The sequence below is a fragment of the Streptopelia decaocto genome (assembly GCF_964273445.1).
Source record: "Streptopelia decaocto genome assembly, chromosome: 12".
Lineage (NCBI taxonomy): Eukaryota > Metazoa > Chordata > Aves > Columbiformes > Columbidae > Streptopelia > Streptopelia decaocto.
Genome location: NC_138667.1, coordinates 17,323,505 through 17,343,858, shown reverse-complemented (window position 1 = coordinate 17,343,858; position 20,354 = coordinate 17,323,505). Strand labels below are relative to the sequence as shown.

General features: G+C 60.7%; 5 protein-coding genes across 8 annotated transcripts in view; 2 read left to right on the top strand and 3 right to left on the bottom strand.

Annotated features, from left to right (window-relative positions):
- The first annotated feature begins 47 nt into the window (after positions 1–47).
- Positions 48–20,354, top strand: part of NDUFA2 (NADH:ubiquinone oxidoreductase subunit A2) — a 165,750-nt gene continuing 145,443 nt past the window's right edge. For 2 of the 3 annotated variants that reach the window (XM_082063524.1, XM_082063525.1), the window contains exons 1-3: positions 48–200; positions 289–395; positions 1,880–1,986. In XM_082063524.1, the coding sequence (XP_081919650.1) occupies positions 97–200; positions 289–395; positions 1,880–1,971 (303 nt within the window). In that variant the 5' untranslated portion in view covers positions 48–96 and the 3' untranslated portion in view covers positions 1,972–1,986. Of the gene's footprint in view, positions 201–288; positions 396–1,879; positions 2,076–20,354 lie in introns of those variants that run through there. The other variant, XM_082063523.1, reaches the window with a different exon arrangement.
- TMCO6 (transmembrane and coiled-coil domains 6) lies at positions 2,209–9,271 on the bottom strand. Of its 2 annotated transcripts, none has more exons than XM_082063511.1 (12): positions 9,192–9,271; positions 8,585–8,709; positions 8,233–8,342; positions 7,916–8,099; positions 6,662–6,766; positions 5,995–6,080; positions 5,324–5,440; positions 4,543–4,654; positions 4,285–4,459; positions 4,100–4,194; positions 2,878–3,039; positions 2,209–2,485 (listed from the first exon to the last, which is right to left on the bottom strand). In XM_082063511.1, the coding sequence occupies exons 1-12, from the start codon at positions 9,268–9,270 to the stop codon at positions 2,321–2,323; spliced, it is 1,515 nt and encodes a 504-aa protein (XP_081919637.1). In that variant the 5' UTR covers position 9,271; the 3' UTR covers positions 2,209–2,320. The 2 variants fall into 2 exon arrangements, with proteins under 2 accessions (XP_081919637.1, XP_081919638.1); XM_082063512.1 differs by having other exon boundaries at positions 4,100–4,191.
- CD14 (CD14 molecule) overlaps positions 10,313–20,354 on the top strand; it is a 62,275-nt gene continuing 52,233 nt past the window's right edge. Inside the window, exons 1-2 of the mRNA XM_082063513.1 lie at positions 10,313–10,767; positions 11,593–14,377. Coding sequence (XP_081919639.1) covers positions 11,603–12,958 — 1,356 coding nt within the window. The 5' untranslated portion in view covers positions 10,313–10,767; positions 11,593–11,602 and the 3' untranslated portion in view covers positions 12,959–14,377. The remainder of the gene's footprint in view (positions 10,768–11,592; positions 14,378–20,354) is intronic.
- SLC35A4 (solute carrier family 35 member A4) lies at positions 13,642–16,919 on the bottom strand. The gene has a single exon (XM_082063514.1). The coding sequence runs from the start codon at positions 16,907–16,909 to the stop codon at positions 15,962–15,964; it is 948 nt and encodes a 315-aa protein (XP_081919640.1). The 5' UTR covers positions 16,910–16,919; the 3' UTR covers positions 13,642–15,961.
- On the bottom strand, positions 16,991–19,228 carry LOC309445066 (SLC35A4 upstream microprotein). The gene is made up of 3 exons (XM_082063522.1): positions 19,182–19,228; positions 18,978–19,076; positions 16,991–17,688 (listed from the first exon to the last, which is right to left on the bottom strand). Exons 1-3 carry the CDS (start codon positions 19,194–19,196, stop codon positions 17,491–17,493), a joined length of 312 nt encoding a protein of 103 aa, XP_081919648.1. The 5' UTR covers positions 19,197–19,228; the 3' UTR covers positions 16,991–17,490.

Below are 20,354 nucleotides of genomic sequence, written 5' to 3'. Positions count from 1 at the left end.
CCGGGCACAGCGATTGACGGATGTGTCACTGGCGGACGCTGCGATTGGCCGCCGCCGAAGCCCCGCCCCCGTGTTGTTGCCCGGAGCGGAGAGAACATGGCGGCGGCCGCTGTGAAGGGGATCGGGGCCGGGCTGGGCCGCGGGCTGCGGGAGCTGCGCATCCACCTGTGCCAGCGCTCGGCCGGCAGCCGCGGCGCCAGGTGAGCGGGGCCGGGGTCTGGCCTCAGCCTGTCTGGCTCGGCGGGCTCAGCGCGGGGACCCGCCGCTCATCCCTCCTTTCCTCCGCAGAGACTTCATCGAGCAGCACTACGTGACCCTGAAGAAGGCGAACCCGGATTTCCCCATCCTGATCCGCGAGTGCTCGGGGGTGCAGCCCAGGCTCTGGGCTCGCTACGGTGCGTGCGGGTGTCCCCGGGTTCGGCCGCTCCAGCGGGGCCGCGGGTGCCGGGGGGTTCGGGTTCGGGGACACAGAGGGAGCTGCAGCTCGGGAGGCGGTTTGGCAGCTCGTGTCTGTGACCTCCCGCCCATGTAGGGTTCATATAAAAAAAAAAAAAAAAGTTTTGTTTTCACTGTGTTCTCAGTGAAATCACAGAATCCCAAAATGTCATGGGTTGGAAGGGCCCTGGAAAGCTCATCCAGTGCAATCCCCCATGGAGCAGGAACACCCAGATGAGGTTACACAGGAAGGTGTCCAGGCGGGTTGCAATGTCTGCAGAGAAGGAGACTCCACAACCCCCTGGGCAGCCTGGGCCAGGCTCTGCCACCCTCACCAGGAAGAAGTTTCTTCTCATCTTTCAGTGGAACCTCCTGTGTTCCAGTTTGTACCCATTGCCCCTTGTCCTGTCACTGGTTGTCACCCAGAAGAGCCTGGCTCCATCCTCCTGACACTCCCCCTTTCCATATTGATCCCCATGAATGAGTCACCCCTCAGTCTCCTCTTGTCCAGCTCCAGAGCCCCAGCTCCCTCAGCCTTTCCTCACACGGGAGATGCTCCACTCCCTTCAGCATCTTGGTGGCTGCGCTGGACTCTCTCCAGCAGTTCCCTGTCCTGCTGGAACTGAGGGGCCACAACTGGACACAATATTCCAGGTGTGGTCTCCCCAGGGCAGAGTAGAGGGGCAGGAGAACCTCTCTGACCTACTGACCACCCCCTTCTAACCCACCCCAGGCACCATTGGCTTCCTGGCCACAAGGGCCCAGTGCTGGCTCATGGTCACCCTGCTGTCCCCAGGACCCCCAGGTCCCTTTCCCCTACCCTGCTCTCCAACAGGTTGTTCCCCAACTTATACTGGAACCTGGGGTTGTTCCTGCCCAGATGCCCAAATGCCAAGAAGAAAAGCTCCTCTGTAAAGGCTTTGTTGCCTGGGAATAGGCAAAAATAATTTAGAAACTTTATTTTGAAGACACACAATGGCTCTTTGAGCACCAGTTTCCCAGTGTCAGCGCATGGGACAGCAGAGCCGCTGGGTCTGGTCTGTATGTGCCCGGCAGGGTGGGGGAAGCTGTGGGAACAGCGAGGTTTTCAGCACCGCTTTACTGCATCTCAGGGTGAGCGGGCTGAGAGCCGCCTGGTCACTTTGGGGTGCCGTGGTGGTCTCTGCCCAGCTGCTGTGCAGCAAAAGTGAACCAAGAGGTGAGGAAATGTGTGAGACCACACTGGCTTCTCTCCGAGGGAAAGGCTGAGAGCAGAGAAGGTGGCAGCGATAACTGGGGCACAGGGAGGCACCTGGGGGGTGGTGGGTGCGAAATGGGGGTGACAGGAGCCCAGGCTGTGATGCTAATGCTGCTTGTGAAACCTAAAGCTGGGCTTTGGGGTGCTCTTGCGCCAGAGAAGGACCAAGGCACCTGCCCCCTCTCTCATCCTCTGTCTTTCCTGCAGAGTTTGGTAAGGAGAAGAGCGTGTCACTGGACAACCTCACCGTGGACCAGGTGGCCAAGGTCTTGGAGGACATTGTGAAAAGCAAAGCGTGAAGACAGACAGTAAACGTGCGTGCTGAAGACATGACTGATGATCTTTACTGTGTAACATGTCTCTTTAACTTATCAATTGTATAAATGCAACGTGCTTACCCTGGGCTTCGTGTGTTGGGTTTAACGCCCAAAGTAGCTGCTGAGGGAAGGGCTGATGCGGCAGGTTTGTTCACCAGCCACGCCCGGCTCCGTGGCCCGGCTGCAGCTCGGCTCTGCGGCCGCACCGAGCTCCGGGGACGCGCGGGGCAGCCTGCGCGCTGCTGCTGGCGGTCAGAGCCCTGAGCAGCCCTCAGGAAAGCTGGACACAGGGAACAAATGCTTCGCTCCTCCGGGGAGCGCAGGGGGAGGCCTAGGGGAAGGCAAACGCTGTGCTGTGGCAGGGACCGGCGGTGGATGCTCCCGGGGGCTGCCTGGCCATGTCCAGCAGTGCTCGCGCCCGCTCCTGGAGCACTGGACTGCTCTGGTGCTGCTCCAGGGCCTGCTGCCCGCCTTGCCTGATGAAATCGGCAGCCACCTGGGCGAGAGAGAGGGGTGAGAGCTGCCTGGTTGGGCCCGTGTGCCCTGAGCCCCCGCGGTGCTGCCCGGGGATCCCCAGAGCCCACCACACACTGTCATCCCCAGTCACGTATATCCAGCCACGCTGCTCGCTGGGTGGGAATGCACAGAGCTCTACGTAAGCACAGCTGAGTCAAAAGAATCCCCCCAAAATAACCTCAAAGGGTAAAACCCACCCCAAAAGAGTCTTGTTCAGTGCAGGCCTTCCACCCTCTCCCCCCTAGTGCCGCCCTGCAGGCTCATGTCTGGGGAGCAGGGGCTGTGTGGCAGTGCCTACAGGCACTGTTAATTAAACAATAATAATCCCCATCCCCAGGGATGCTTGATAGGGGCGGGCAGCTGTGCGCTCACCTCCGGGCAGTGCAGGAAGAGCAGGTGCAGCAGCTCCAGGCCCTGCCCCACGGCCTGGGGGTCGGGCAGTGCCAGCGCGGGCAGCAGCAGGGGCAGAGCCTGGTGCAGCTGCCGGCACAGGGCTGGGCCCTTCTCTGCGATATTGCACAGAATCGTCAGGACCTGGAATGAGAAGCAAAAGAGAGGGAGTGAGTGACGTGCGCTTTGTTAGCAGGCAGGTTCCCCATGGCCTCGGGGGGCTCCAGAGAATTCCCCGTGTCCTCCCGGAGGTCCCACCAGGTGCTTCCCCAAAGCCACATGCCCACCAACCACCTGGATTGTGAATGCTCTTCAAAATCACAGAATGGTTTAGGATGAAGGGCCCTTCCCAGCTCCCCCAGTGCCACCCCTGCCATGAGCAGGGACATCTTCACCAGCTCAGGTTGCTCAGAGCCCCGTCCAGCCTGGCCTGGGATGTCTCCAGGGATGGTTCATCCATCACCTCTCTGGCCAACCTGGGCCAGGCTCTCACCACCCTTAGGGCCAACAATTTCTTCCTCATGTCTGGCCTGAATCTCCCTCCTTCAGTAAAACCATCACCCCATGTCCTATCACAACAGGCCCTGCTAAAAAGTCTGTCCCCATCTTATCCTCCCCTTTTAAGTCCAGAAAGGCCGCAGTAAGGTCTCCCCGGAGTTTCTCTTCTCCAGCTGAACCCCCCAGCTCTCTCAGCCTGTCCCCCAGCAGAGCTGTTCCAGCCTTGGATCATTCCTGTGGCTCCTCTGGCCCCTCTCCAGCAGGTCCATGTGTGTCCTGTGCTGAGGACCCAGAGCTGGACCAGCACTGCAGGGGGGTCTCAGAGAGCGGAGCAGAGGGGCAGGTTCCCCCCAAACCTGCTGCCCATGGGGCTGGGAATGCAGCCCGGAGTATGATTGACAAGAAGAAGCCTTCTCCATCCCCACCCAGGGTACAGCATCTCCCCAGAGCTTCAGAGTTGTTTGAAAGCAGGTGGCCGCAGCCTCCCCGGGCCTGCTCATCTGGGAACATCTGCTTCAGGACCCCTCTTCTGCTGGGACAAGGCTCCATCAATCATCAGTACGGACACAGTGACCTCAGGGGACGCAGATGGTGACACTGCCATGACACGAGACCTTCTGCCGAGCTGCTGCTGCCCCCAGCCAACCTCCACCCTGAGCATCGTGTGTGCGGGGTTCGTGTTCCTGAACGCCCAACGAGTTCTTACCAACGCAGCGGCCATCGGGGAGCACGGCAGGAGCTGCAGCAGGGCCGGGAGCAAGTCCAGGGCGAGCAGAGCAGAGCAGAAGAAGGGCTCGTCTGCTGGGGTGGGAGACGAGGAACATATCAGTACAGTCGAGGTCTCTGTAGACAAGACACCGCCGGGCAGGTCCCAGCCCCACGGGCGCTCACCTGTGAGGTTGTTGAGCAGCCACAGACCCTCCTGAACAATGAAGGGATGTTGCTGGAGGAAGCTCTGCAGGATGAGGAAGAGGGCGACCAGCAGGCGCTCGTCCCGGATCTGGCCTTGGCAGCCCGTGTCCCCCGCCAGCAGGTTGCTGAGGCACCGCAGCACCGGGCAGACGAGCTGTGACGGGGCAAACACAGAGCCCTGCAGCCGGGCCGGTCCCCACGCAGCGCCGGGACCAGCGCGTCCTGCCCGCCTCTCACCAGCTCCAGGCCCTCGGGAGCATCCGGGGGGATTTCGGAAGCCAGGTCGAGCAGGAGCGCGGTGAGGGCAGGCAGGGTGCCCAGGGACAGCAGTGCCGCATCGGCTGTGTGGCTGCAAAGGGAAGGGACAGCACGGTCACCCTCGCCCCTCGGGGAAAACAGCTGTAGCCCTCGCCAAACAACAGCGCCTGGCAATTCAGAGCGCTCTGCTGAACCAGCACAGGGCTTGTTCCACATTCGAACAGCAGCTGCCTCTGAGCTGACAAGAAAGTTGAAAAGCCCTTGGCAAACAGATCCACTGGAATTATCCGCGTGGCTCTGAAAACACCAGCCCCGATCCACCTGAGTGCCCACAGGTGCCTGTGTCTCTGCTGGGGCTGCTCGAAGGTGACACCGGAGGAGCTGCGCCGAGGCAGGAGGGACCGCTGGTGGCAGCCAGCCTGGCCAGGGGACACTGGGCAACCCAGAGCTCCAGGAGCCAGGGAACTTGCCTTGGGGATCGTGGGGGGCAACTCCTGACACAGGGAGGCAACTGGGGGGGTTCAGAGGACTGGGAACAGCCTCCTCGGATTTATCACCCACAAAGAACATGGTGACCCTGCAAATAGCACATGTGTGCTCGGATGGCGGAGCAGGAATGCCCCGGGTGGCAGGGAATTGCGTTCCCAAGGGAAAGGGGCGAGCGGTGGCAATCCAGGCGCCCTGGCAGGAACCCGTGCCCTCGTGCCTCTCTGTTTGGCTGCCCTCAGGGAACTCAAAACGAGGAGGAAAGCACATTTACCTACAAACGATGTAGTGGAGACACCACGCAAACTCCACGGCTGCTCCTGTCCCAGCCTTGAGACCAGAACAAACCAGTCGCAGCATGTGCTGGGGGAGCACAGAGTCCAGAACCAAGCTGGGGGCAGAACGGCAGAGTTAGCACAGGCACAGCCAGGACAGACAGGTGACGGGGGGACACTGGCCCTGGCCACCAAGCAGGAGCTGCTCTCTCTCATACTGGGGGCCACATGCTCTAAAACCACACCTGGAAGAGGCTCCGAGCCCAGGCTGTGGCGCCGGGCAGCGCTGATGCCCAAAACAACCCCCCCGTCCATGGCAGGGCCTGGGGGCGCTCAGGACATCATGGCTGGGGTCACATTTTTGGCACTGGGGCCTGTCAAGCTGATCTTTTCCTTCGCAGGAGGAACACAGCCAGAATTTCCCTGCAAGCCTGCCCTGCTCAACACTGTCCTTTACCGAAATACCAGAGCTGTCTGCTCCGATGAGGCTGAGGGAAAAGAGTCAAGCCCCGCGCCCTGATCTGCAGCAAAACATCCGCAGTCCTGGTAAGATTCTGCTCTGAACTATTAACATCACTGGGATGGGAAAGGTGTCGCTGTCCCTGGCACACAAATACCACACCAGGCCCCAGGGCCCGTCCCGACGGAGGGTGACAAGGGTGGGACTCACGGTACGATCTCTGCGGGGGCCTCCTTGGCTTGGAGCAGCTGCGAGAGGACGTAACCCAGACCCTCCAGCACCGCCTCGTGCGGGGACTGCAATCAAACAGAGCACGGCTAACGCCGCCTGGCAGGGCCGCGCTGCGCCACTCCTCTGTAACGCCAAACCGGGCAGCCGAGCGCGCGGTCTGCCCGCGCCTGGGGGCACAGAGGGGACCGCAGTGACAGAGCAAGCTGTGGCCACACCAGAGCTGCGCTGTCCCTCTCCCTGGGCTCACACAGCTGCAGCTGTAGGGATCCCAGAGCCCAAACACGGCAGCAGAGCTGCTCTGGGCACGCAGATCTGCACCCCACAGCCCTCCCCTCTGTGTCGGCCTCATCTGCCCGCTGCAGCCCAGCCGTACCGAGGGGAGAGCCTGCAGCTCCCCATCTGACAGCCGCAGCTGTGCATGAGAGAGGTTCAGCTGGAGAAGAGCACAAGGTGATGACCTGAGCCCCGAAAATGGAGCGCAGGAGAGCCCACAGAGACATTTACCCGCAAGGAACAGCCCTGGGCAGGGGTCTGTGCCCACAGCGGGAAGGTGGCTGGTACCTCCGTGCCCTCAGCCAGCGCCTGCAGGGCATCAGAAAAGGCTCTTTCTGGGGCAGGGGAAGCGCAGCTGAGCTATTTCACCCACCTGGATGCAGGATGCCAGCACTGGAATGATGCCCTGAGGCAGAAGCTGCTTCCTCACAGCTTCGCTTTCCACCACCAGGTTCCCCAGCGTGTACAAACACAGCTCCTGCAACACCCCAGAACAGCAGGTCACCTCCTCTGGGCTGCCCCTCATCGCCTGCACCCCGGGACCGGGGCACACACGTCCCCTGAGCGCGGCTGAAGCCACATTCAGAGGGGTAAACATAGATGGAAACTTCAAGGCTCTCCAGCTACCCCATTCCCAGCTGGATCAGCTTCAGTTTATCCTTTTTCTATCTGGCTCAGGTTGGGGTCTGATCGCTTCTACTTTGGAGATTTTTCAGGCTTCTAATTATTGCTACGATGTTTCCCCAAGACCCCTCTCATTCCACAGCCTTTCCATGGTGACTGCCCTGAACTGCCCTGCACCTGGTGTTCCTGCTTTACCCACCACACAGACGCCAAGGTGCCCCCGTCCCGGCCCTCCGTCTGACGATGGAGTCCTGCTGCCGCAGCCTGCAGTCCCCAAATGTCCCCCTGCCTCCGCAAACCGGGCTTGGAGATGAACCGGCCATCGCAAATGTGGCAAACCAGTGTGTCCTGGGCTGCGGCAGGAGGGTTTGCCCGGCCTGGATGAGGCTTGGGAGTATTTAAGCACGGAGGGTGTTGGTCTCTTCTCCCAGATAGCAAGTGATAGGACGAGAGGAAACGGCCTCAAGTTGCACCAGGGGAGGTTGAGGCTGGATCTGGGGAACAATTTCTTCCCCAAAGGGCTGTGGGGCATTGGAACAGGCTGCCCAGGACAGTGCTGGAGTCACCATCCCTGGAGGGGTGGACAGACGGAGATGAGGTTCTCAGGACATGGGGCAGTGCCAGGGGTGGGTTATGGTTGGACTCTATCTTAAGGGTCCCTTCCAACCAAAATGCTTCTACTCTCTGATTCTCAGAGCAGGCTGCAGCCGCCTGGAAGGAGGTGCAAACACGATGGAAACAAACTCGTATTGGCGTTGGGATGGGACACAGTGAAGGGGGTCTCTGTATTTCCAAAACAAAGCCACGCTGCCCTGGGCTAGCACTGGGGACAGTCCTGCTCCAACGGGAAGGTTGGACTGGAGCCTTCCAGAGCACCCCTTCCCACCAGCGCTCCTATGTCAGCCTTGTTAGGCTGGGGGTGGCCAAAGGAGGTCAGCGCCCAACTGCTACCAGAGGATTATCAGGTGCCAGAGCTGCAAGCAAACACGCGCACGGATCTTACCGTGAACTCAACGCTGTGTCCGGAGAGGTAGGTGAGGAGATAGGAGGTCACTGGCAGACAGGCCTCAGCCACAGCGGGGTCGCTGGAGTGGGACAGCTCGTGCAGGCAGCGCGCGGCCTCCATCTGCACGTCAGCCAGGCTGCTGGTGAAGAGCCCCACGAGCGTCCGGATGCTGCCGTCCAGCCTGGCGGGACGCAACGGCCGCTGTCACCTCCTGCCTTCCCACCCTCGGCCACACAGCAGCTCACCCGCACAACGGCTGCGACAAAGGGCCACTCTGGACGTGCCCAGCCACGCGGTGCCCAACCCAGGCTGACCTGACAAACTTCTGCTGAGTGTCCTTGTTCTGCAGAGCGTGGCGCAGGCGGCTGAGCGATCCTTTCCTGTCCTCTGAACCTCTCTGCATGCCTCTGAGCAGCTCAAGAACCTATCCGAAAATGAAAAGATGGGTGAATTTCAAGCAGTGCCAAGGTGAAGATTTCATCCCGTTAATCCTGGAGGCAAAGAAACCCCGGGCACAAAGATGGTCGCAAAGCACCTGTTTCTCACCATGTCTGGCAGTGACTCAGAAAACCCTCCCAAACCCGCCACCCGGGCTGCTCCACATGCCCAGGGGCTGGGGCAGACCCCAGGGACCCCATCACCACGGAGAACACCATTGCTCTTCACCTCGTCCTCCGAGAGAGGGTCCGGCACGATGTCTGCGCCATCCCGTCCACCCTCCTCTGCTGCGCTGTCCTCCCGCAGAAGCCGCTTGCTGACCAGCTGCTCCTGCCGCCGGGCTCTCCTGAGAGCTGCCGTGGAACCGGTCCCGTCACCACCCGCTTTTCCATCCCACCAAACACCGTCAGTTCCCTGTGTCAGGGAGCAGCGCCGAGCCGGTCCCGCGGGGCAGCGGCCGCGTTCAGACCGCGCCCGGGGCCGGGTGCGGGTCAAGGTGCGAGGCCAGGCCGGGCAGAGCGGCAGGACGGGCCGCGGGGACCGCGGGGCTGCACCCGGAGGGACCCAGGGCTGGTTTATCCGGGGGAGACCTTGCAAAGCCCAAACCGCAGGGGCACCCAGGGCAGAAAAGCCACGCGGATTAGAGACAAATACGGCTGTGAAACGCTTTCCCGAGCGGGCCGGCAGCCCAGAGCTGCCAACCGCCCCGGGATGCGCGGCGACCCGGGCCCCGGCTGGTCCCGCTGCGGGGCAGCGCTGGCGCCCGCGGGGCTCCCAGCAGCGGCCCCGGTGCCCGCGGGGTCCCGCAAACCCCCCCGCACCCCTGGGTCCGGACCTGCCTCTCGCTCCCGCCGCCGGGCCCGCAGCTCCTCCGCGCCGCCGCGCCCGGCCCAGCGGCCCCGCCGGCCCCACATGGCGGCGGGAGGAGGAGGAGGAGGAGGAGGCCGGGGCGGGGACAAGGGCCGGCCGGGCCCGGGGCGGGGCGGCGGGCAGGGCGGGGGCCGGGGCCGGGGCCGCGGGAAGCGGGGCTGGGGTCGTGAAGCCCCCGAGGGCTCGGCCGGCGAGTCCGGGCACCCCCGGGCCCAGGCACCCCGGCCCCCTGGCTCCCGGCACAGGAGCTCAGCCCCGGCCCTTCCCGGGCTCGGCCCCCCCGCCATCCCGCTGCTGCGGCGGCAGCGGGAGCGCGGGCGGCCCCGTGCGAGGCCGGGCCCTGCGGAGCGGGCGGGGACGGCACCGGCTGCAGGGGCGGCAACGGGGTCTGCCCGGGGACAGCACCGCTGGTGTGGCCAGCGGGACCAGGGCAGGGACCGTCCCTGTGCTGGGCACTGGGGAGGCCAAACCGCGAATCCTGGGGGCAGTTTTGGGTGCCAAGAAAGGCCTTGAGGTGCTGGAGCGAGTTGAGAGAAGGGAACGGAGCTGGTGAGGGGCTGGAGCACAAGTGTGATGGGAGCGGCTGAGGGACCTGGGGGGTTCAGCTGGAGAACAGGAGCTGAGGGGAGACCTTCTGATCTCTGAACTGCCTGAAAGGAGCTTGGAGCCAGGGGGGGTCAGGCTCTGCTCCCCAGGAACAAGCGCCAGGAGCAGAGGAAACGGCCTCAAGTTGCGCCAGGGGAGGCTGAGGGTGGATCTTGGGAACAATTTCTTCCTACAAAAGCCCCTCAAGATCCTCAGGTCCAACTGTTACCCCACCCCTGGCACTGCCCCATGTCCCTGAGAACCTCATCTCCATGTCTGTCCAACCCCTCCAGGAATGGTGACTCCAACACTGCCCTGGGCAGCCTGTTCCAATGCCCGACAGCCCTTTCCAGGCAGAAATTGTTCCTAATATCCAATCTAAACTTGAACTGGGTGAAACCTGAAGCCGTTTCCTCTTGTCCCTCATCCCTCCTATGAACATGACCAGCATTGGCACTTACACCAACCCCCTTCCCAGCCCGCAGCTGCAGGGAAGCAAAGCAGAAGTGGCTGGGGCGGTTGCTGCACCTCGTGCTGCTTCCCGCGGCACGGCCGGGTCCCGCTGGGGAAGTGGGGCAGCGGGAGCCAGGGCAGCGCCCGCACCAGCCTGTGAGTGCCCACCGGCCCCGGCCACCCGCACCTGCAGCAGGACGGGCAGCGGGAGAGCCAGCAGCAGCAGGAAGACGCCTGCGAGCACCGCGGTATCTTGGGGCGGGAGCCTGGGGAGCAGCGGGCGCAGGGAGAGCCGAGCGCTGGCACAGCCTCCGGCACCCCAGCCCTGCGTTTGGCAGCAGCTAGAGGAAGCAGCCGTGGGGCAAGGAAACATTTCGGTGTGAGCTGGCTGCTGAGTCACTGGACAAACCTACTCCTGCTTCGTGCTGCCCCTCCAGCCAGGGGGACATTGCCAGCAGAGCTGCTCCCCGGGACGTGCTGCGGCCCCGCGGAGGCACAGACAGGTAGGGAGAGCTCCGTCTGCCCAGGGTTTTGAGGCGCAGCCAGAAAAAGCTGTGGCTGATCGGGGCTTGTGCTGGCAACAGACCTGCTCAGAGCAGGAGGTTGGGCTGGAGACCCCCAAAGGCTCCTCGCTACCAACCATCTGGGTGCTAGGACACAGCTGAGTCAGCACATTCTTGGGAGCCTTTAACTTTGCTTGCTGCTTTATTTGCGATCTGTTGATAAGCCGTCAGCTGGACAGCAAAGCGATATTTGGTGCTGACAGGGGTGAATACAGACCCTCAGAAATTACTTTTTGCTGTCCCCTTGGAGCCTGGTCATGAATCAAATCGCTGAGTGAGGAAAAGGAAAATAAGAAGCCCTGTTGCAATTTCCTGCCCCGGATCACACAGTGCAGCGTGCAGAGAAACAAACGGCTGTGGCTCTCCTGTCCCGCGGTCAGACTGATAGATCCGGCTTCACTATCCGTAACTCAACAATTCTAGTTTCTCCTGGTGATTTCCTGCGGGGTTTGGAGCGGGGCTGTGCCAGGAGAGCGCAGAGCCCGGGAGGAGCCACCCTGCTTTGCTGAAACCCTGGTTTTGGGGTGGGGTGTGCCCAGAGCCACCACCTCCCTGCCCGGCGGTAGCTCCTGGGTGTTCCCTGGTGATTTGAGCTCTGCCCTGAGCCCTGGCTGAGCAGCCCGGAGCGTTGGGCAGGAGGGACGAGGGCAGTGCCGTGTCCCCGAGCGGTGGCTCAACCTGCCCAATCCCTCCAGTTGTCTGGATCGGACGGTTCCCTCAGCCACCACAAGCACTGCCTTTCACTGCTGCTCTCCTCGTTTCTAGGTTGTTCACCATGAATGTGGCTGTTCTGCTCCTGCTGTGGCTGGGGCTGTTGGAGGCAGAGGGCAGGTGTTTCTTCAACCGCACGCAGGAGCACTGTGTGTGCTACAACCTGTCCCAGGAAAGCGTCGGCAGCATCATCCAGTGCCTAGCAGCCACTGTCCTGGAGTTCCGGGGGGGAGAGCTGCAGAGATATGTGGCCTTCCCCATCAGCGACCTGGACCCCCCCACTATTGAGATGCTGGGCTCTCTTGTCATCAGGAAAATCATTTTTGGTGATCTTCTGGTGCCTGAAATACTCCTGGCCCGAGTCCTGAGTTTCTTCTCCTACACCCAGGTGCAGGAGCTGGTGTTTGACAGCTGCACTTTTGAGGGGAGAGGCAACTGGGACGAAATGGCCGGTCAGAACTTGCCCATCTTGTCCCTGCACTTCCACAATGTGACATCTGCCCCGCTGACGGGCCGCGAGGAGGACTTGTCCAGCCTGAGCAGCTGGCTGGAGACGCTGCAGGAGCTGGCTGTCACCGGCTCCCGCCTCACCAGCCTGCCCTGTGCCATTGGAAGGACGTTCAGAGCTCTGCGCTCCCTGGACGTGGCACAAAACAGCCTTGGGGATGAGGGTTTGATGCCCACCTTCTGCAAGGGGGCTTTCCCTCAGCTGCAGGTACTGAGCCTGCAACGCAACAACCTGACGTCCTACCATGGCGTGTGCGAGAGCCTGCAGCTGCTGCCCGAGCTCCAGCATCTGGATCTCAGCCAGAACAAGCTCCTGGCAGCCCCATCCTCCTCCTGCCAGTGGCCAGTGTCCCTCCGAACATTTAACTTGTCCGACACTGGCTTGGATGAAGTCCTCACACCTCTGCCTCCCAGTCTGGAAGTGCTGGACGTGAGCTGCAACCACCTCCACACCGTAGACACCTCCCTCAGCTCGCTGAAGAAGCTTTTCCTGAGTCAAAACATGCTGCAGGCTGCCCCCTCCATCAGGAATTACCCCGAGTTGGACACCCTCCACCTAGACAACAACTCGATTACAGAGCTGCCGTGGGATGAGGTGAAGCTCCTGAGGCAGCTGCGGGTCGTGGCTGCGGCTGGGAACCCCTACAACTGCTCCTGCGCGGGGGCCGGGGCGCTGCAGGCGCTGGGGGGCACGGGGAGCCTCGGGGAGGGCTGGCCCCAGGGCTACACGTGTCGCTCCCCCCCGCGCTACCAGGGCAGGCTGGTGCGGGACGTGCCGGTCTCGGTGCTGCAGTGTGACCGCGCTGCCGTGATCGCCCCTGTCTGCGTTGTCCTGGCCCTGCTCGGCGTGGCCGGGGCTGCCTGCCTGCTCAGGTCCCGGCCCGGGCTCCTCCGGCCCTGCCGCAGGGTGTGAAGGGGACGCGTGACCATTGCCGCCAGCGTGTCCCCGCGGGGGCTGTGGGGCCAGGAGCTCCGTGGGAAGACTCACAGGACCCCAGGTGCTGGTGGGGGGTCTCTCAGTGTCCCCTGTCCAAGCTCCGCTGTGGAGCAGGACTGTCCCCAGCATTATCCCACAGTGGCTGTGGCTTTGCCCACACAAATTTTGAGAAAGGCCCCAAGCAAAGCCCCTTGCCCTGCTCTGTCCCACGGCTGTGCCCTCCCAAAGGGGTTTTCCTTATGGCAAATTCCAGGTCCCCAATCCCCGATGTGCCCCCGTTGCCCCTGTGATGTCGTCTGCCCTGAACAGGAGTTCAGGTCCATCAGATTTGCCTCGCTGGGGTCTGATGGTCCCTGCCCAGACCCCCCCACACCCTGTGTCCCCCGCAGCCCCTCTGCTGCGCCCCCAACCCTCCAGCTGCGGCTGGGCCCTGGCTGTGAGGAGATGGGGTTTGTGAAGGTGTTTGCTCAACTGCCGTTCAGCACAAGAGAAAAACCACAAAGGACAGGAAAAATGACTAAATTAAACACCCCTGTGTGCAAACGCTAACGAGCGGGGGGTAACAGAGACAGCAACCGAGACCTGAGCTCTCGAGGCACTGGTGGACAAACCCCTCAAGTGTGACCTCGAAGAGGTTCAACCAGAAACTTTTTAACTGATAAGATGAAAATGGGTTTATTCCAGATTCTGGGTTATTCAGGAAATGTCTCACAGGAAAGAGAAAATTGATTCTGGGGTGCTGAGGGGGTTGGGGGAATGTGCGAAACTTCCTGGGAACGTTTGTGGGAAGGACCAAAGTGAGGATCGGGGGGATGAGCACAGGGGGATGGGGAATGGGGGAGAGGGGCTGGTCACAGGGGGACAGTGCTCGCCTGGACAAACCCTGCAGGTTGTCCCTGTGGCCTGTCTTGTCTTCTCATTAAAATCTGCTCCTGGGTGTTGCCTGTGTCCCCTCACTCTCCGTTGTGCACACAAGTCCCCGTATCCTGCGAGCAGACACGGGCTGGACCGGCCATCGGCTGAGAGCCCAGCGTGTGTGCAGACACATGGCTGGAGCCAGAGAGCGGCCAAACGGGGCCCAGGGTCCAGCCATGGAGCTGGGTGCCCTTGGGGTCCGTAGCATGTTCAAGGGCGCATGGGTGTGGGTCAAGGGGGAAGATGTGGGGCTGGGCCACCAGCTCACGCCAGTCTAGAGCAGCTGGAGGGGAGGGAAGAAATCCTTATGTCCCAGAAGCCCAGGATTCATGTGCCCTTGGCAGCACCCCTGTGAGGAACATCCCCCCCAGACCTCCTCCTGACAGAGCCCCAGCTGCTGTTTGCTCCATTGGCAACAACTCAACCCAGCCTGAACCTCCCGCCTGGAGACCCCTGGGCAGGCGGGGGCTCAGAGTAACGGTAACGGAGCTGGAGCACAAGTGTGATGGGAGCAGCTGAGGGACCTGGGGGGTTCAGCTGGAGAACAGGAGCTGAGGGGAGACCTTCTGAGCTCTGAACTGCCTGAAAGGAGCTTGGAGCCAGGGGGGGTCGGGCTCTGCTCCCCAGGAACAAGCGCCAGGAGCAGAGGAAACGGCCTCAAGTTGCGCCAGGGGAGGTTGAGGGTGGATCTTGTGAACAATTTCTTCCCCAAAGGGCTGTCGGGCATTGGAACAGGCTGCCCAGGGCAGTGCTGGAGTCACCACCATCCCTGGAGGGTTGGACAGACGTATAGATGGGGCTCTTAGGGACATGGGTTAGACGTGACATTGGCAGTATTGGGTTAACGGTTGGACTCTATGATCTTGAAGGTATTTTCCAACCAAATGATTCTGTGATTCTAACCAATCCCCCCAGGTGCCAGGGGACCAGCCAGCCCCAGACAAACCACCCTGCTCTGCTGTGGGGCACCTGCCTGCACAGGCTGGGGCACAACCCAGCCATGGGAACAGGTGCGGAGGGCGGGGCTGGTGGCCCCTGGGCTGCTGCCACGTGGGATAAAGCAGGTGCCCCTTCAACAATGAGCATCATCAGGCTCCGACGTGTCCCCAGCCCCCAAAACTCCGCCAAGGGAACAGACACCTTCCCACAGGGAGGACACACATGCACCTACTGTTGAACCGCAGCTTTAATACCCTCGGCCAGGGCCAGTGGTGACTCCCACAGCCAGGAGCTCACCAGCCACCGCCTTGGTACAAATCCAAGCCCTGTCTCCCTTTTTGGGAGCAGGCAAAGCAGATCCCGCACCCCCCATTCCCCATCTGCTCTGCACAGGGCAGCAACACCACAACTGAGGAGGGGAATGGGGCTGAGAAGGGCCCTTCAGCCAGGGGCTGGAAAACTGCAGAGACGGGGGAGAGACGCCCCTGCCCACCGTGTGCAGTTCTGCAGGGAGCAGAGCCCAGCCCTGTGCACATGGCTGGTACCTCCCGGAGGGACAAACCTCTGCCCACCTCGGGGGGGCTCAGCCCAGCAGGGTGACCTCCTGCAGCACTGGGGCTCCCCTGGGGCCACGGGCTGGGGATCAGCTGAGCATGTCGAGTGGACATGGCCCCCCCGACACGGGGACACACCACCCACAGGAGGTGAAACGGTGTCAGAGCAAGGCTGGCCGGGCAGCGGTCGTGCAGCAGAGCTGCCTGCGCACAGAGCCCACAGCGCAGCATTTACAGGCACAAGGAACGGGCGTGCTCTTTGGTGTGGAGAAGTTGGGGATGCAGCTTGAAATGTGACACACTGCAAGAACATTCAGGACCCACTGGGGAGGCTGGGGCCACCCAAGGGTGCAGGAGCCCCGTGGCAGAGCTCAGCAGGGCTGGAGAGGGGCCCAGTGTCCCCCCAGAACAGGCACCTCCCCCCACAGTGCTGCTCTTGCACCCATCCACCAGTAACACCTCCTGCCATGAGCAGCGCAGTGAGGCCGATGGGAGAGGCCCGCTGAGGAGCTGAGAGCACCCCTGAGAACGGCTGGAGATCACCCCAGTGCACACAGGGCAGGGTCAACAGCTACGTCACCCCATAGTACAAGTGAACAGCGAGGCCGATGCATGAGACGGCAACGAAGAAGAGGAGGGTGAGCTGCAGGTTGAAGAGGGTGATGGACAGGAGGGCGTTGACCAGGATGGAGCAGGAGATGACGAAGAGCCTGGTGATGTTACTGCTGTGCTTCATGACCACGGACATGATCAAGCCATTCAAGGCCTGGCTGAGCACAATCACCAGCACCCAGGAGGAGAAGCCCTCCCAGAACCCACCCTCCGCGCTGCTCCACAAGTAGCCCATCAAGTTGAGCAGGACCCCAAAGAAGTAAAGGAAGAGGTTCTGAAGGCTGAGCGGCAGCGCCTGGCTCTTCAGGATGGCTTCCGTGTAGACGGCGGACAAGCCCGATATGAGGCAGTAAACTGCCAGCAGCACCAAGCCCAGCAGCGTGACGTGCAGCTGCGTCTCGGAGGCGCTGCCGGGGTCCCGCAGGCCGCCGCAGCTGTAGCTCACCCCCGCAGCCAGCAGCAGCAGCAGCGCCAGCCAGCGGCGTGCTCCCAGCCTCTGCCGCAGGAACAGGCTGTAGAGGAGCGCAGTGCTGACGATCTTCAGGTTGCTCAGCACCTGGTAGGTGCTGGGATCCATGAAGAGCTGCATGTGGACCACCAGGTTGTTGTTGGCAGCGTAGAGCAGAGCGGAGAGGGCGAAGGGGACGACGTGATGCCACGACACAGCCACACGCAGCAGGTCCCGGTTGCAGGCCAACAGGAAGAGGAGGGAGAGCAGCAGTTTTGTCAGCTCGACAAGAACCACGACGGACGCGGAGCTGAAGGGGATCGTCCCATCCACCTTGCAGAGGGTGAGGAGGGGAGCGTGAGAGCCGTATATGGCTACAGACAGGAGCAGCATCAGCCCCCAGAGCCCCCTGTGGAGCACCCGCCGTGCGGGGCCAGCGGCGTTACCAAGTGTCACCATTTTCAGGTGGCAGGCAGAAGGGCAAGCTGCTGTCAGCACAAACAGGCCAGACAGACTCGCACCCTAGAACACTCAAGAAGAGACTAAATACCGTGAATTTAATGAGCCTGATTAAAACAGGACGTTTCCTGCTACATTTCTGACGCAGTAGAGGAGAATGATTTTGTCTGTCACTAGGAAGAGCACTACAGGTCTCCTCGAGAAGCCACACAAAGCACGTTCCTGGGGCAAAGCGTGCGCTCAGCAGAAGGGTGTATGGGTGCTGAACGTGGTGACATGTCGCAGGCAGCTGTTCCGTCTGCAGGGACATGGGGACAGCGGCAGGGGAAAGGCAGCTGGCAAACCGTTGGCTGCCGATGCTTCCAAGCTACTTTGGATCAGTGGGGCGACTGTCGCTGTCACGATGCTCTGATGAACGCCCCATCACCAGACCTGCTGGTGTCTCACACCAACATGGTGTAAAGCCCTTTTCTAGTGGAAAGGAACGGTGTGTGTGACGTGCCTCTGCGAGCCCCAGGAATCTCCTGCGCCTGCTGACCAAGGAGTAACCGCTCTAGTCACCGCCGTCGAAGGGCTCCGTGCTAGTCCCGGCCTTTTTTCAGTGAGCTGACATAGTCCCGGACTGTTTTTTCAATGTTGGGAACAGCGTAGTTCTGAGCAGCGTAGATCCCCGTGCAGGTGCCAACCACGAAGCCCAGGACAGCCGAGAAGCGAAGTTTGGCCACGAGGTACCCGGCCAGGAAGCCCTTGAGAAAGGGGGAGGCGAGCAGGGAGCCGTCCTGTGGGAGAGAGGGAGGGTGAGCCGGCAGGCATGGCCACTGCGGGGCTGGGACATGCCCCAGTGGTTTTTGTGAGGAGCCCTTGAAAGAGTAATGTTGTTTTGTAGATCTGAGGCCTGACCCAGCGGCTGGGGACTGAGGAACATCAGCTACCAGACCCTGAATGTGAAACAAAGTCACTTTGCGCTAAATCACACAATGTCATGGGTTGGAAGGGACCTGGAAAGCTCATCCAGTGCAATCCCCCCATGGAGCAGGAACACCCAGATGAGGTTACACAGGAAGGTGTCCAGGCGGGTTGGAATGTCTGCAGAGAAGGAGACTCCACAACCTCCCTGGGCAGCCTGGGCCAGGCTCCAGCACCCTCACTGGGAACAAGTTTATTCTCAAATTTAAGTGGAACCTTCTGTGTTCCAGTATGCACCCACTGGTTTCCACCAAGAAGAGCCTGGCTCCATCCTCCTGACACTCCCCCTTTCCATATTGATCCCCAGGAATGAGTCCCCCCTCAGTCTCCTCTTGTCCAGCTCCAGAGCCCCAGCTCCCTCAGCCTTTCCTCACACGGGAGATGCTCCACTCCCTGCAGCATCTTGGTGGCTGCGCTGGACTCTCTCCAGCAGTTCCCTGTCCTGCTGGAACTGAGGGGCCACAATTGGACACAATATTCCAGGTGTGGTCTCCCCAGGGCAGAGCAGAGGGGCAGGAGAACCTCTCTGACCTACTGACCACCCCCTTCTAACCCACCCCAGGCACCATTGGCTTCCTGGCCACAAGGGCCCAGTGCTGGCTCATGGTCACCCTGCTGTCCCCAGGACCCCCAGGTCCCTTTCCCCTACACTGCTCTCCAAACTGACTGCTGTGGTTAAAAGTTAAGCTGGGGGGAAGGTTGGCCAGAGAGCCAAGAAACCAGACCTTCAATGGAAATAAATAGATAAGGGAGGGTTGTTACAACTGGAGCAGTTAGAGAGGGAAACTGAGGCAGGACAGCCGGGAAGCATCAGGTATTCTGAGAATTCTGTACCCAGCAACGTGGAATGGGGGAGAGAATTTGCAGCCGCGAATCGGGGAATACAAGCAGCAGCTTTTGCCCTGTCCCGTGTGCCCACCTTCGGCAGAACACCTGGCCTTGCAAAACCTTTAATAAAATAAGCTTTGCTGAGAGATCCTGCCTGGGCCTGTTATATTGGCAAGGGAATCGGTTCCTACTCTTTGTTTATTTGTTTTTAAAGCAGGTCTCTCAGGACGGGTTGGCGGGCCCCCCCAGGTCACCCCCCGCGGGGTCGCGTTACCTGCCCCACGCCCGCCTGCACCTCGCCCTCCACGCGGCGCTGCAGGCTCTCCAGCTGGTCCTTCAGGAACGCCAGGTCCTTCAGCTTGGGCAGCGGGTCCTGCGGAGACACGCGGGCTCACAGGGACCCGGCACAAGGACCGGACCCGGCACGGAGACCGAACCCACGGCCCCGCGGTCCGACCCGGCCCGCCGCCCCACTCACCTTATCGTCCGCCATCTTCCCCGCGCAGCGCCGCCCGCCGCTGATTGGGCGGCGGAGCGTCACGTGACGCCACATGCGTCCCCCGCGGCCGGCCCGCCCGGCGCCATCTTGAGGCGGCCGCGGTGCCGCCCTCACCGTGGGGGCGTCCCCCGGGGGCCGCGCCGCTCCGGTACCGGCCCCGGAGCAGCGGGTCCGGGGGCGGCTGCTGCTGCCCCTGCCCTGATCCGCCCCAGCGGGTGGGAGTTGCGGGGTGTGTGTGATCGCTGCCCTGCGGCGCGGGGCCCGTGGCACAGGGTGGGTTAATGGCAAGTGCTCAGTGGGCTTCTGGTAAATGTAGGAAACGGCCGTCTTTGCCAATGGAACAAGCCCAGGCGGGATCTCTCAGCAAAGCTTGTTTTATTAACGATTTTGGAAGGCTTGGTGGCCTGTCTAAAGGCCGGCACACAGAATAGGGCAAAAAGGTCAAAAAGCCCCTGCTTATAAGCCCCAAATAATAAAATAAATAAATAATGAATAAACCCCACAAATTCCCACCCTGTTCCCTGCTGGTTGGTCTAACTACATGAGTTAGCTTGGCAATGAGTATTCTTCATTATTCTCATGCCCTTTAAATGTAATTCAATGTTCTTCCCCAAAAGAATTTTACTTGTGTTGTACTATATATATATATCCCATCAAGATAAAGTATTTCAATTTATTGATGATAATTTCAATGCTAACATCTGACGTGATTTATGGTATTTCTTTTCTGACAAGAAAAAAACACCTGAGAAAAAGTAAAACAATCTGGAGTTCGGATAATCAGATAAAATTTTGAATCTGGGTACATTTTTGACATGAAGGATGAGATGGTGTGAAAAACCAAGGGGCAACCTAAGCGTGATTTACACACACCCTAAGCGTGATTTACACACACACTCTAAGCGTGATTTACACAACCATGAAACCCAGAAAACCCTGAGTATTTAATCTGTGTGCAAAGGCTGACTGTCAGCTCCCTGTTCATGTAGATCAAAATATTATTTAGATCACTTTGAAAGCGTTGCCTGAGGTTCCATTTTCATTAAATACCAGCTCAGGTCTTCTCTTAAAGATAGTGGTATTCAGCATTGGACATTTGTATCCCTGAAGCATGAATATAGTCTAAATGTATAGTGGGTATCATGTATATAT